This window comes from Pan troglodytes, chromosome 13, assembly GCF_028858775.2.
Source record: "Pan troglodytes isolate AG18354 chromosome 13, NHGRI_mPanTro3-v2.0_pri, whole genome shotgun sequence".
Lineage (NCBI taxonomy): Eukaryota > Metazoa > Chordata > Mammalia > Primates > Hominidae > Pan > Pan troglodytes.
The window spans coordinates 70,084,164-70,100,455 of record NC_072411.2 but is presented as its reverse complement, the minus strand read 5'-3'; the positions used below and the strand labels follow the sequence as shown (position 1 = coordinate 70,100,455).

The window sequence follows — 16,292 nt, the reverse complement described above, 5'->3', positions numbered from 1 at the left end:
AACATGCTTCTATTTGAAACTCACACTCTGATCAACAGTGAGGAACTGTGAAGTTCTGCTGCTGGGGAACAGGATAGCAACTGATTTCTGTGCCTCCTTTTTCACATGGAAGAGGCATATCATGTATATCTCTCTCTCTATGCAGGTGATAGACTTGACTTGGTCCTTGATAATAGCGACCACACTGAAAATTGACTATGTATTGACCTACTTTTTCAGAGAGCCTATTGCTGCCATTTATCCAGGAACTGTAAGCTGAGTAATAGACCAAATGTATCTTTAGGGCAGTTAGTAATAATTTTTATGAAGGAACCCCCTTGGTAGTGACATTTAAAAGTTATTCTGAAATGTTTGCATACATTTGTATGTTGAAAAAAATCAGATATCTTAGTGAAATTAGAATATTAGGAATATTTTCTATATTACATCTTGTGAGTCTGAATGGAGTTTCCATTCCACAAAAATCAGTGCATTTGAGTGTCTTTCCAGGTTTTTTCTCGGGTCATTAATCCCTAAGCAGACGTAGTTCTTGACAGAAGGTTTTCCAAGGTGGTGGTGTCGATTATATTTCTTAGACCTAACATAAATGATGTTTAACCAGTAGCTAACCCCTGATCTTTATTTCAGGTGTCTTTGTAAGGTAAGAATTTAGTCTCTCTTAAGTTATGGTAATTCATATCATCTTAGTTTTCATTTTTTGTCCTTTCAGTTCAGTTTCTCTTAATATTTCACTTAGAGACATTAACATATTCTGTTATGGGGGGTATTGCTCTTCTGCTAGCTAATTTGCCTTTCGTTTATAAATACCGATAGCGAGGCTGCTGGATTTCAGTGTATTAGTCAGGCTTCAACAGGAGAAACAGAACCAGTAGGAGAGACCTATAAAGAGATATATTGCAAGGACTTGGTTTACTTGATTTATGGGGGCATTCTAGGCAAGCCTAACATTCCCAGGGTAGGCTGTCAGGAAGAGCAAGCTGGAGCTCTAGGGCACAGCTAAAGCTGTTGTCCCCAGATGGAATTTCTTCAGAGAAGCCTTAGCTCAGCTCTGAAAGCTTTTCCACGTATTGATTCAGGCCCACCCAGATTATCAAGGATAATTTCCCTTTACTTAAAGTCAATTATGGACTTAATCACGTCTAACAAATGCCTTCACAGCAATGCCTAGCTTAGTGTTGGGGGGAGTAACTGTGGGCAGTAGCACAGCCAAGCTGACAACTAGAACTGACCATCGCAGTGTGCTTCTCTGTTGCTTGTCAGAAATCTTCTGGTTCCAGCCCTGCCTGGAGCCATATTTGGTCGGCTGTGTGCTTCTCTTTCTCTTCGCCACCCCTCTTTCTTCTGCAGGTAAGCTAACTCTTAACTTATTGCTGTATCCTAAGCAACCTCGACTCTGCTCTGGAGCCAAACATTTGGTTTCTGCATTTTCCTTTGGTCTTACATGATGTGTGTTTTCTCTTCTGTGCTATTTGTCTTACCAGGACAGAGTGTTCCTATTGTTCTCTTTATTAGCTAAAGTTACGGATCAGCTTGGCACCCTTTCCAGCAGGAGCTTTAGTTTTCAAAGACAGTAGTTGCAAAATTGGATTCTGCTTTCGTGGCTTTTAGCTGTTGCCGTTGTTCTTTGTTGCCCTCACTTGGGGAAATGCCATATTGGAGGTTTGATAGGACTGATGCAGAATAAGAAATCTAATTGCTTCTCTGTGCTTTGTGCTGCCTCCTCAGAATAGTTCCCTTCCAACTTCCAGAACATTCTCTTTCAAGACATTGCCCTTTCATGTTGGGTTTCCAAAGTTACAATATTCCATTCTCATTATCTGAAGAGCAACGTTTGTCAAATTTGCTTCTCTTCCCGTTAGAAAATATTCAGGCATTATAAGGAAGTTGCTATAAATGTGTCTTTCACCAAACTAGCTGAGTATTTTTAATTATCATTATTAAATTATAAAGTCTTTGTTTCTCTAGAATTTTTTTCTAATTGCCTATAGAACTTTTTCATATCCTCATTCTTTTGTTCTATTCCTTTACGTTATAGAAAAAGGAAATGCCTAATTTTAGCAGAACTGGTGGAGCTTTAAATTCCAAGAAGTAAAAAAAAAATGTTAATGGGAATCACTGACTAAAAGGTCCAATATTTAGCTCTTGCCACTTGCCTATGATTAATAGAAATGGGCATTTTTCCTCTTGGTAAATTTTAGTGTATAATAACATAGTCAGATGGAGATACTTTGTAAGTATAAATTAAAATCTGAATGTTCAGAGGCCTAGAGTATACACAATTAGAAAACATGACTTAAAGTGTGTCGTAGAGTCTGTTATCTGGTATGACAAGGGCTGCCAAATATGACCTATTAATTTTCAAAGAATCACTAAGTATACAAAATGAAAACACATTCAGTAAATCCCTTATCACCATCTTTATCCTGATCATCCATTTCTGTGTAACAAATCACCCTAGACCAAATGGCTGAAGACAGCAGCACTCCTTTAGTAAGTCTCCCAGTTTCTGTGGGTCAGGGATTCAGGCTGTTCAGCTTCTAGTGTCATGCCACTGCGTCAGATGGTCAGGTCACCTGGGGGCTAGTCTGGGCTACCTCACAGCACAGGGGTCTGAAGGCAGTTGGAATGCTTACATGACACTTAAAGACTTCAACCGTTGAGTATTCCAGTGAGCAAGATAGATGTTGCGTCACCTTTTCTGACCTTCCCTCACTTCTGCCTCATTTCTGTTGGTTATAAGTAAGGCACAAATCCACCCAGATTCAAGGAGAGGGCATTGGACTTTGTCTGTTGGTAGTGAAGTGGCAAGATTCTTGGACATGTGGGGCAGGACATATTGTCACGGGCATCTTTGGAAAAAACAATTTGCTATCTGTCTACGCTCTGGCCACAACAACTTACATCTCTTCCATGTCTAAAATATGCTCTTGAGCTTTTAAGACTCTCCAAAAGTTTCATCCTGTGGCAGCTCCAGGCTTAGGCTCAAAATCATGACCTTGTCCTCTAAATCAGATCTGGGTGCAGAGGAGGCTCCTCAGGACTGGTGCCATGGGCACAGCTCCTTGATTTTTCAGTCTTAAAGCCTGTGAACTAAAGAGACAAATATCTGCTGGACATACACTCAGGATGCGGCAGGAGGACACACATCTTAAAGATTTGCCCAAAAGGGGGAAAACGGGAGCACACAGGTCCATGGCAGTTCTGGAGTCTAGCCAGGCGTGGGTGGCCAGCTCCTTGATCAGGGCTCTGTCCAGTTTTGCTGTTTTCTAAGGCTCTTGGCTCCCCTCTCAAGTTCTGTTCTTTAAGTCATCCTTCTTTTTCCACAAGAAAGAGTCAGTATTTGCAGCTAAGGAGCCTTCTCAGACTGCTTCCTGCCAGCAAAAGTTTAGGATCTGAAGGCCTCTTTTTATTTTGTATTCTGCTTCTTTTTGTCTAACCTGGCAGTATTTTGTAGTATGATATCAAAAAAGGTAGTGGGTTTTCTGTGAATCTTGTTGGGTTCACTCCATTAGTGAAGATCCATGACCACAAGATGCTTTGTCTACCATGGGTTCCCTGTGAGACAGCTAAGGGGCAGTGCCCTGTGATTCTTGGAATCCCTGTTATTTAATGCAGAGGTTCTGCAACACAAACTATTAAGATCCTCAGAAGGTGTTAGGTACATTTGAAGGTGTCTACAAGGCACCACCTTAGACCTTTCTGAATTATTAAAAGGTTGTATAGTTTCACCCTGGGTTTGATTTTTGCTCTGAAACCATTTCTTGGCTCAAGAATTGTTTGATGTGTGGAGAGATTGGGAATGAGAAACAGGTTTATATTTAACAGTTTATTCTTTAGCTCATCTCTCTCTGCTCACATCTTATAGGCAGTGAGCAGAACCCAGGTGTCACTTTAAGTGGCTGCCTGGACATCTCTTTAGATAGATCATTGAGTTCATTAGGTGCATTTCCGCTTCCCACTTTACTGTAGATGTCAGTGTTGCTAAACTCTCTGTCACTGCACAACAGGGTCCTCCTTTCCTCTAGCTTCCAGGAACATTTCCCTCACTTTTCTTTAAGCCCTCACTGACAACCTTCTTAAAACAACAGTCATTTCATTATCTCGCACTGTTGCTATGTGTCAGGCATTCAGAAAGGGCTTGTCCTGACTCGGGGTCTCTCGTGCTTGCTGTCAGCCATCTTGGAAGCAAGTCTGATTGTCATAGGGCTAATTGTTGCTTTAAGTCACTCAGTTTTGGGGTGATTAGTTACATGTCAGTAGTGACTGGAGTGATTAACATGCTGATTTCTTTCAGGCCTTTGTTATCCTCAAGTCCTAGCACATCCTCTGCTCTGCTTTCAGAAATCCAGATTTTCTCATTCTCCCTTCCCGCCACCATGCCCACCTGAAAGCTTTCCATGTTTTCCCATTGTCTGAATTCTAAGCCTCTGACTGGTGTACAACAGGGGTGTGAACTCACAGGCCAAATTTGTCCCAAAGACATTAATTTTTAGGCTGCACAGAGAAAGTTTTTTTTTTAACTTGATATGTTAACATTAAAATAAGTCAAGAGCATTCACATAAAAATCAAAGTTATCCACTTCTCTAGAAGAATCAGCAGATCTGGCTATGCTGGGGCTGTCTCCCTGTGGCAGCCGTCAGTCAATGCTGGGTGCCTTCTTATGGTGGGACAGGTGCTCCTCAGGTCACCCAAGTCCTCACTTGGCCAGCTTTTCCTTTGCATTTTCTGCTTGCCTCCTATAGGCCTTTGAATTTGCCTTTCTGATTGTACAAGATTCTTTACACAACTTTTCCAGCCTTGCTCTTAGCCATTTTCTTAAACCAGCCCCCTAGATCCCAGTATCTTGTGACCCAGCCACATTACATGAGTCAGTAGAATGTGCTAAGTTTTTGCTTTCTCTGCATGCTGGGCTAATGCTCTAGCAGCTACCCTTCCATACTGTCCCTTGATAGACAGTCATCCTCTCTTCTGCAGATTCCCATGATTTGTATCTTTTTTATAGTATTTATGTCTTTTAAAAAAATTTCTAGCTTAAATGTCTGTCCACCTGTCTGGACTGTGAACTACTCCAAGGTGTAAGATTTTGTTTTATTCATCTTTGGTCTAGAACTTGGTAGACAAAGGTAGATAGTCAATAAAACTTTGTTGACCAAATGAAGTAAGAGGTGATTTTTAAAAAATGTCTAAAACAAGCTCTCTGCCCTGAAGGAGTATACAGTTTGATATGTTATATGTCCAGTGTAACACAAAGTAGAATGACATAGAGGTATAGGCAAAATTCCAATTGGATCGACAAAAGCTTCTTAGCTTAAAAAAAAAAAAAAAGGAGAATGTGGAAGGGCAGATCAGGCCAAGGATGTAGGTAATGCATATGGGAAATGGTAGAGTCACAAAAATATGTGACATGTACATAACTGGATTGTAGGGTATCTAAAGGGATGTGGTAGAAAATATATAAACAAATAAATAATTTGGGGCTGGATTATAAATAGATAAATAGATTTGGTTGGGAGAAGCATTGAGGATATTCATGATAATAGCACCTGTCGTGTTTTGAGTGTTTATTATATGGCAGGCATCATGTTAGGAGCTTTATATGACCATGCCCCTGGTGAACATGATGGCAATGGGGGTTGGGATGAGATTCAAAGGCATTAACTAAGACAACACTGGAGAAGTGTCAGAATGAGGCTGGAGATGGAGGATTAACAAATGGGTTGGGGGTGGCAAACTCAACTTTGGAAAACAGATGAGGTGTTTATATCCAACAGAACACTTGGAAAACAAGACTAAGAAATGCAGTTTCCAAGGATTTCAATTTAGATGAGGTCAGGGAGGCCATGGAGAAGGTGTGTTCACTCAGGGCAACAGTGTCTAGTGAGCTGAGAATGTGTACTGGGCTGGGAGCAGTCACATTTATCGTGGAGGCAGAGCAAAGAACAGTTGGAGGACACAGAAGGACAAGAGAGGTAGGAGGAGAAATATTGTGAACACAGATTTGGAAAGAGCTAAAGGAAAAGAATGGAGTTCAGCAGTGACTACAAGACAGTGTTATGGCCACAGGGAAGAACATTGAATTACACTATTAGGAAGTCATTAAATCTCAAAGGGAGAGAGAATAGCATTGGTGGCCTAGTAGGGACAGATACCATTTTTGCACGGTATTAAAGTGTGAGGATAAGATAGGATGTGAGGGCCACAGTTGGAGACTATCTTTAGCAAAACGTTGACAGTGAAAGAGAAGAGTGATGGAGTAATTCTTAAGGAAGAATGAAAATCAGTGGGGTCCCTGGCGCTCTTTTGGTAGAAGTATAAGAGAGACTTAAGCATATTTACAGATGATGTAGAGGAGGCAGGGTCTGGCTTTAAGTGTCTTGAAGGAAGGAATAAGTGAACAGATACATGAGGAGTGCTCCCAGAGGCATTGGTCTTGTAAAAAGAAGGAATCCATTGTCTTTGCACACAGCAGGGAAAGAGGGTGAGAGTGTGAAGTTTATTAGGAAGATAGGGGCTGTGAGTATGTGTTAGTATGTTTTTGCGTTGCTGATAAAGACATACCCGAGACTAGGCAATTTACAAAAGAAAGAGAGGTTTAATGGGCTTATAGTTCCATGTGGCTAGGGAGGCCTCACAATCATGGCAGAAAGCAAGGAGGAACAAGTCACATCTTACATGGATGTCAGCAGGCAAAGAGAGCTTGTGCAGGGGAACTTCTCTTTTTAAAACCATCAGATCTTGTGAGATCTATTCACTGTCATGAGGACAGTGTAGGAAAGACTTGTCCCCATAATTCAGTTACCTCCCACCGGGTTCCTCCTGTGACATGTGGGAACTGTGGGAGTTACAATTCAAGATGAGATTTGGGTGCGGACACAGCCAAACCGTATCATTCTGCCCCTGTCCCCTCCCAAATCGCATGTCCTCACATTTCAGAATCAATCATGCCTTCTGAAATGAGTCAGAACTCATTTCAGTATTAACTCAAAAGTCCACAGTCCAACATCTCATCTGAGACAAGGCAAGTCCCTTCTACCTATGATCTTATAAAATCAAAAGCAAGTTAGTTACTTCCTAGATACAGTGGGGGTACAGGAATTGGGTAAATACAGCTGTTCCAAATGGGAGAAATTGGCCAAACCAAAGGGGCTATAGGCCTCATCCAAATCTGAAATCCAGTGAGGCAGTCAAATCTTAAAGCTCCAAAATGATCTCCTTTGACTCCATGTCTCACATCCAGGTTACGCTGATGCAAGAGATGGGTTCCCATGGTCTTGTGCACCTCTGTCCCTGTGGCTTTGTAGGGTACAGCGTCCCTCCCAGATGCTTTCATGGGCTGGCGTTGAGTGTCTGTGGCTTTTCCAGGCCCACGGTGCAAGCTGTAGGTGGATCTACCATTCTGGGGTCTGGAGGACATCAGCCCTCTTATCATAGCTCCACTAGGCAGTGCCCCAGTAGAGACCGTGTGGGGCCTCTGACCCCACATTTCCCTTCTGCACTGGCCAAGCAGAGGTTCTTCATGAGAGCTCCACCCCTGCAGCAAATTGCTACCTTGATATCCAGGTGTTTCCCTATATCCTCCTAAATCTAGGCAGAGGTTCCCAGTTTTTGACTTCTGTGCACCTACAGGCTCAACATCATGTGGAAGCTGCCAAGCCTTGGGGTTTGCACCCTCTGAAGCAATGGCCCGAGGTGTACCTTGGCTCCTTTTAGTCATGGCTGGAGCAGCTGTGATGCCAGGCACCAAGTCCCTAAACTGCACACAACAGAGGGACCCTGGGCCCAGCCCAAGAAACCATTTTTTTCCTCCTAAACTTCCAGCCCTGTGAGGGGAGGGGCTGCCACAAAGTTCTCTGTCATGCCCTGGAGATGTTTTCCCCATTGTCTTGGTGATTAACATTTTTTTTTTTGGAGAAGGAGCCTCACTCTGTCGCCCAGGCTGGAGTGCAGTGGTGCCATCTCGGCTTACTGCAAACTCCGTCTCCCAGGTTCATGTCATTCTCCTGCCTCAGCCTCCTGAGTAGCTGGGACTACAGGCGCCTGCCACCACACCCGGCTAATTTTTTTGTATTTTTAGTGGAGATGGGGTTTCACCGTGTTAGCCAGGATGGTCTCAGTCTCCTGACCTTGTGATCTGCCCGCCTCGGCCTCCCAAAGTGCTGGGATTACAGGTGTAAGCCACTGTGCCAGGCTGGGATTTTCTTTTCTATCACATCGTCAGGCTGCAAATTTTCCAAACTTTTATGCTGTTTCCCTTTTAAAACTGAATGCCTTTAACAGCACCCAAGTCACCTCTTGAATGCTTTGCTGCTTAGAAATTTCTTCCACCAAATACCCTAAATCATCTCTCTCAAGTTCAAAGTTCCACCAATCTGTAGGGCCAAAATGCCACCAGTCTCTTTGCTGAAACATAACAAGAGCCACCTTTGCTCCATTGGATGGACTTGCTCTCAGGGTAGCAGAGGAAGTTATTTTAAATGATTGGGGCTGGTGAGCTGAGGCCCTATTGTAAGCTGCAGTAGCAGAGAGAGGAATGGAGAGTTGGGGGTCTGAATCCTGCTCTTACATCTCCTAGTATTGTCACCTCCCAGCTGTATGAGCTTGGGCCGTTGTTTAACCTTCCCTGTGTCACAGTTTTACCACTGAAAAATGGGGCAGTACAATCATTCTCAGCTCACAAGCTACTATGAAGATTAAATTAGTTAATACATGTAAAATCCGTAGAACATAGTACCTAACATTGTATGAAGACCAGCTAGGGGCAAGGGGCTAGGCTGGCAATGAGGGAAAGTGTTGTCTAGCACAGTGTTCCTCAAACTTGAATGAGACTGTGACCCCTGGGGGATCTTGTTGAAAAGGAAGATTCTGATTTTGTGAGTCTAGGGTGGGTCCCAAGATTCTGCATTTCTAACAAGCTCCCTCCCAGGTGCTGCTGTTGCCCCAGTCTATGGGCCTCACTTGGAGGGGCAGGGTTGTAGCAGCACTGATGCTCCATCTAGGAGTGGCTGGTGGTCATCTGTAATGGCACCAGGCATCATGCGCACTTGACTGGTGCTCTTCTTGGCTGGCAGTTCAGGATTAGAGAGTACATGTTGGGGCTGATCCCAGGGCTTGCTTTTCAAGTGTGGATTGGATAGGAAGATTCATCTGGCCAGGGGACATGGGGACATTGAGTACTAGTAAGTGCAGCATCTAGAGTCAGCTGTGGGTGCCAGGCCTTGCATGCTGAGGAGGAGAGCCGGGAGGGGGCTGGTGGAAGAGCAGGAGAGGACCTAGGCTGGAGAGGACAGTGGGGCCAGGCAGTAGGTGTAGGATGGAGGTGCCGAGAGAGGTGGTGGTCAGAGAGGAGCAGTGTCAGTGTATAAACTATGGAGACAGTAAAATATTTATTGCTAACATCTTACTGAGTCACATTTTGTTAATTTTTCATGATTTAGAAGGCTTTTTGTCTGCTTGGCAGTGCCTCAAGTACATGATAAACAGCAATTAATTAGAAATATTTTTTATACTTCTCATCAGTAGTATGCCTGGTAACAGAAATGTCACTATGTGTTGCTTTCTGCTGGTGCAGTAGGTTCTTGATAGGTGGACGTGAGGCTGGTGGGCTCCCTGGATCACTCGGGTTTTGACTGTAGTCAGCATGCCATATGTTCAGCAGGTGGAGGAGAGGCTGAGTGCAGGATTCCCACCGAAGGGGTAAAAATCACTCCAAGGAGATTCCCAAATCCCATTTCCAGGGAGAAGTTAATGTGGCAGTGGGAGAGGCTAGTGGGTGCTTTCTTTTTTTTTTTTTTTGGACAGATGGACATGCCAGATTGAGACAAATTCTACTAAGTTTTGGTCAGTATTTCTTTGGGTCAGTAAATTCTTCTTTTGTTCAGTAGAGTGTTAGAGTCACACACCTGCATTTCTGACCCATTTAGCATGCTATTGTAGAAACTTTACCTGGTGGTTCTTCACATCCTTCCTCCCGATTCCTGTGTCAGGGGCCAGGTGCCTCCTTTGAGTTGCATGGGGACGGTACAACTGTATTTGCAGATTTGCAGACAGCTCCTGTTTAGAGGTGCAGCACTGGAGTGACAGGTCAGACCACTCTAGGGACTGTTGTCCACATTGCTGCCATCTCCTCTCTGTGGCTGCTCATCCTAGCCCTGCCCAGTGGCCACCTACATCTTGCCTGGTGGCCACCAGCACTGGCCAGGAACCATGCTTCTCCTTTGTTCATCTGGCTGAGCCTGCCTTCTTTTCTTGTGGGAATCAGAACTTGGGTTCATTTATTTAATGGGTTTTCATTAAAAATAACATTTAGAGAAAGAGAAGAAAATATAAAACGTTTTCTAACCTCACCACTGCCAACTATGACCTGAAGAATTTGTGAGATTATGAATTCCTTTAGGTATCACTTAAACTGAGCTTGTTTCTCTGAGAAGCAATGGATTTTTTAAAATCCCTGAAAGAGAAAATAGAGAATAAATTCTTTCTACCACCTCTTGGCTTTACTAAATGAGCAAATCATTTAGTAGAACAAGAGCAATGTAATAATCAATGAAATTAGAATTCCAAGGGTAAATAATCTCCATTCTCATCATTGGGTGGGGGGAAGATGGAAGCTTTTCTGCACTTTTTTTTTTTTTTTTTTGAAGTTTTAACTTTGCAAGGTATTATTCAATTCCCAAATAAGACCATTTGCTAAACTGTGTGAAACTTAGATGGCTCTAAAAGATAAAAGTTGTTTCTCATCATCCCTACAAACTCCCTACAAGGACGTAACTTTGTAAAATTGATTTCCCGTCTCTTTGGTAGACGTCAATGTCACATAAATCCACCATGAAACCTGGGTTTCAAATTATGCTGCAAGTTTATTCCTAGGAGTAAGCTGAGGGGACATTCTCAAAGACAAGTTAGTATTCTTATTCTAGTGGCAATTTTACCAATACTATTCCCTACATAGGTTTTTGAATGTTCTTTCTCTTAATTTGGTCAACATTTGTATATTTATTTGTTTAACCAATGTTTATTGCTTAAAGGCCCATCCCACCATTTCTTTCAATGTCTAGAGCTATAATCCTAGACATTTTGTTTTATCTTTCTCTCTTCCAGCAAATAAAACAAACAGAGAGAGAGCCAGGGCTCTAAAATAAAATAAAAATGGGAGAAGATGGGCCATTTTATTGTTTATAGTTGGATTCTGCTTGTGGAAATGAAACTGACAGAGCTTGTAAACATAGAGCCAGAGGGGGAAAGGATGTAAACTAAATTTTAGGATGTTAATCTAGACTCTCTCTGGAAAAGAAGATTTCCTTAGTGTAATCTCTTGGGTGAGTACTTAAAGAATACTAATTCATCAGCTATCCTTGGGTTCTACAATTTTAGTAAAGACAGAGTTTTATTCTGTGTCTGATAGATAACTTTACTTGTTTTCTCACTTCTTAGTTGACAGTATGTTTTGTAATAGATGTGGCTTTAAATTCTTCCTTTTCAATGTAGTCATTAACATATGTTTCTCTATGTTGCTACCACCATGATCAGCGTTGCTAAGAAAATAATTAATTTTATTGTATATGTCAACAGAAAATTATTTTCTCTTCCTTTAGCTATTTCTGCAAGCATTAAAATGAGCAATCTGTTCTGCAAATCCTGAAGTGCATTTTGGCATTTTTTCTATAGTACTTTGCCAACATCTATAAGCACCATTAAAATCACCGTCATTAGAAAAGACTTTTAGAGCAACTCAAAATGCAAGCGGAAGAAATATCTGATGCCAAGCCCAAAAGAGGTTTTACTAAGTACTATTTCAAAGATAAATTAGTTAAAAAGAAAAATTTGGGGGGTAGGGGTTGGAGAAAAAAGCTTTTTTAAAAAAAATGAGCATAACTCTTTGCAATTATTTATACTTTCTTGCTGACTTTCTATGTTGGAGCTCAAATCTTCTAGACCAACTGGTCAGGATTACTTTTACAGGTTCTAGATGGTAAGGCCCTCAAATCAAAGCCAACCCCTAGCACGCATTTTTTATGACTTCGCATTGATCTGACATGTATACTAAACTTAAATATTTAAATTTAAGTTCTGTGTTGTTTCCCTTGGTTTTACTGAAGCTCCTGTGATACAACTAAATAGTGTCTATTATAAAAAGTAGGCTTTCTTCACATCATAGTCTTTCAGTCTTCAAATGACATTTTTAGATAACTTCTTGCTGGCGGTTATCGTTCAGTGGCATAAGGAGAGTCACATTTGAGTGGGAGTCTAAGGCTTTGTTTCTTGCCTTGCTTTGCCTTCATTACTATGTGATCTTGGGTCACGTTCTGGGCCTCCATCTCCTCATCTGTAAAATGAAGAGGTTGGACTAGATTGTCTGGAAGCTCCCTTTCCACACGAAGTTTCTCTGAATCCTTGGACCACGGCTGTTGCATTCACATCATGTTCATCTGCTACAGTGCTTTGTTTAATTACATCTTAGTACATTTTTTAAGCAAATTACTTTGGTCTCAGAGGCTCATTCTCAGTCATCCTGTCCTTTTAAAAGTTTTGCTTTTCCAACCACAAAGACATTTGGGAAAGCTTGCCCTATGGATTACATCTCTACCCTAGCTCAAAACAATTTGAAATAATGAGGAAGACTGATTATAATCTAGACACTAGCATGGCTGCTGATTATCAAGCTGTGTTCCTAGCAATCTCACAGGTCTCATAAGTGCTACAAAGTGTGTTAAGAATGGTCTGGTGCTGTTTTGTTTTGTTCAAATAGGTTGAGCAGAATCCTGGGGAAATAAGCATAATTGTCAGGTTCTGCAAGAGAGTGAGGTGGCAATAGAAGGGTGTGCTTTGTTGTCTTAGGTTTTTAGATTGCCAATACCCATGGTCTAGTATGCGTCATTAGGCTTCCTGATTTCTCTGCCTTTGCTCAGTCAGCAGGATGTTGCTTGCATGCACTTCCTTAGGCAATTTGATGCCTACCACATGGCCTTTTGTATATGGCAACTAATAAAGTGTTAACTGAAGTAAACGTGAAAAATGAGCTTGATCCTTAATTGCTTATATGTGCAATGTTCTTCCAAAATATTTTGTTCTTCATGTGTATAGTAATGCATTTCAAAAAACACAGCATTTTTGGAAAGAGGATGAGTTTGGGAGTCTGGAGGCTGTGTAGTCTTTTTGGATCTTAACCGCTAGCTATCCCTGGATTCACAGCCACTCAGCTTATTTTCAGGTTGGTGTGTATGCTGTATAACCCAAGTTGCAGCACCAGTGAAATGGTTCACATTTGACTAGTGAAGAATTGTGTGGGCTTGTTTTGATTCAGGTAAGAAGAGTTCCTGGGTCAAGTGGTCACCTTCATAAAACCGAAGACGGGGACTGGGAGTGGAGTGACGACGAGATGGATGAGAAGAGCGAAGAAGGGAAAGCAGCTTTTTCTCAGGAAAAGGTAAATGACATCGTTGATGATGAGCTAATCTGTGTAAATTTTATTTTTGTGATTGTGTGTGTATATATATATTAATGGATACATAATTGTTTTACAGTCACGAAGAGTAAAAGAAGAAAATCCAGAGGTGAGCTGTGGCTATTTATTTATTATTTTGACATTTCATTCCTTTCTTGCAGTATCAGAGTCTGATCCATTTAGGGGAGATGCTTCAAAATCTCATGGAGTAGAAAGAAAAAGGAAAGGCACGTGGACTTTGCAGCTCCTAATTCTGTCTGAGTTACTTTGGGCTGAATAAATTGGGGCAAATTACTTGGCTTTCTGAGCCTGTTTCCTCATCTGTCAAATGAGGATGATCCCAGTACTTATAAGAAAGTCGCCATGAGGGTTGGCAAAATCCTGTACACAAAACCCTCCATGGAATCCTTGGCACAGACTAGGCAATCCATTAATTTTAACTCTTAGGATTACTGCCTTTAGAAAACATAGTAACCATACAGGCAAAATGTCTTCCATATTTTTTGTTTGCAATAAAGTAGATATTAAAATGGTTAGAAACTCTTGGTTGAGTCTGTTGGTCTTGGTTTTTAAATCCTCCAGATAATACCTTAGTAGGTTAAGGAGCACTCAAAAAATTTTAACAGCTTCCCTTTGAGGCCTGGTCATCTTTTGATTAAGAGATCATATTTGATTTACTTCCTCCATTTGATTAATTATCCTAATGCCTAATGACTAATGATAACTGTAGTTCACAAGACCTGCTAATTCTCCTAGAGGAAATTTGAGCATATTTAAATAGCTCCAAATATTTTACAGACCTAGTAATTAATGTATACCTTAATAAATTCTCATTAAGAAAACAAAATCTTTGGACTACAAACGATATCCATCCCAATTTTTTTTAATTAGCAGACATTTCCTTTTGATTAAATGTAGTACCTGTCATCATGGAGTTTGAAGTGGCAGTAGCCAGCCTGGGTCTTGCAAGGAGGAGGGCAGCAGAGCCACAGGGCACCCTTTCTTCTCCTTTTCTTTCCTCTCATCCTTCTCTCTCCATCTTGCATGCCATATGGATAGGCCTTTCCTAGGCATTTTTCAGCTTGCCTGCCTCCCCATAGTAGCTCTCCTTCAGATTTTGTTTTCTCCTATGTTTATCGTTTAATTCACCTCTCAATTTCATACATAAAATATAAACTTTGGCCAGGTGCGGTGGCTCACTCCTGTAATCCCAGCGCTTTTGGAGGCCGAGTCGGGTGGATCACGTGAGGTCAGGAATTCGAGACCAGCCAGGCTAACATGGCGAAACCCCGTCTCTACTAAAAATACAAAATTAGCTGGGCGTGGTGGCAGGCATCTGTACTAGGGAGGCTGAGGCACGAGAATTGCTCGAACCTGGGAAGTGGAGGTTGCAGTGAGCTGAGATTGTACCACTGCACTCCAACCTGGGTGACAGAGCCAGACTGCACCTCAGAAAAATATATATATAAGCTTTGATCAGAGACCTCATCCCCCTTTGTTAGGAGCAGTGGTGATGAGCCCCACATGGAACACATTGACTACACAGATGTTGTGCTAAGTTTTCAGAATGATCTTAACCATGTATCATGAACTCTATTTCTCCTTCCTTTCTCTCATTTTATCTAAGGTGCAGAGTCTAGGCTTTTCTGCTATTTCTAAGAGTATTTCTTACTAAAAGTGTCAGTTCTGCTGAGAAATAGAACAACATAACATGGTTAAAGTAGCATCATTGACTCACAAAACATTTGTTGTTCACTGCAAGAAATCTTCATTGGACGATATCCATTGGATCCTGCCTTGCTAGTAAGGCTGATGGGTGCAGGTCATAAGGATTTAGGATAATCTCTTACTGTGTGCTTGTTGAAATTGCTCTGATAGCTGATTTGTTATTTGGAGAATAGCAGTATCTTTTTGGCAAGAATATTTTCTGCACAGACAGGAAGGGAAAGACTATGTAGCGTGCTGTGAGTTGATCGTCAGGCATCAGTACTGACCTTCTTAAGTGGGATATGAAAGTCATAGGTGGTTTACTGCATCTAGACTCATTCGATTTCTCAGCACCATATGTCTGTTAACATATTGATTTATAATTAAAGAAGCATATGAATAGAACTCTTATTTCTGTGAAAGGATACATGTGTTTGCATGTAAACACTTCCCCCAAATTTTAGGAATAACAGGCCCCACCTGCTATTGCACAGCTTCTCAGGCTAGTTTTTTGACACCCGTTCCTTTGACAGCCTTGACATTTGATTATCTTGAGCTGTATTAAGAGATGCTACAGTGATGCTTCCTGTGTCCTTTCAGCTTTTAATTAAAGTATCCCTCTGATTTGCCAACTACCCCAAACTGCTTTCTGTAAGCAAAGCATGAAGTATTTTATTTATCTATTATAAAGGAAATTAAAAAGTGTTAAATATGTAACTATTCAGCAAATACGTATTATGTCCCTACTATGTGCCCTGTCTTAGTAGGTTTAAGGGATACGTCAGTGAGAAATACAGAGCAAAATCCCCGTCCTTGGGGAGCTCACGTTCTTATGGGAGTAGGTAAACAATATATAATAGCCTTAATAAGTAAGTAAATTATGTGGTTTGTTACAATGAAATAGGAGTGATAGAAACAGAATGGGATGGGGGCTTCAGGGAGTGTGGTGGGAAGTTGTAATTTTAGATGAGTTGGTCAGGATAGGCCTTACTGAGAAGAGACATAGAATAATGATTTGAAAAACATAGGAGAATGACATATAATAAAAACTGAAAGACCACTTTTATCCTGCTCCCCTTTTCACCCCTGTAACTATCACTTTGTTCCACAGAAGTCATCAGTTTGAACAGAGTTTTCTTCCAG

At 41.4% G+C, this 16,292-nt stretch overlaps 1 protein-coding gene across 3 annotated transcripts in view; it reads left to right on the top strand.

Annotated features, from left to right (window-relative positions):
* STK39 (serine/threonine kinase 39) overlaps positions 1 to 16,292 on the top strand; it is a 296,180-nt gene that overhangs the window by 161,939 nt on the left and 117,949 nt on the right. For all 3 annotated transcript variants that reach the window (XR_010149776.1, XM_063790544.1, XM_515880.6), the window contains exons 11-12: positions 13,302 to 13,424; positions 13,522 to 13,551. Coding sequence is in view for 2 of the 3 variants with exons in the window: in XM_063790544.1 (XP_063646614.1) it covers positions 13,302 to 13,424; positions 13,522 to 13,551 (153 nt within the window). In the remaining variant the exon portion in view is untranslated. The remainder of the gene's footprint in view (positions 1 to 13,301; positions 13,425 to 13,521; positions 13,552 to 16,292) is intronic.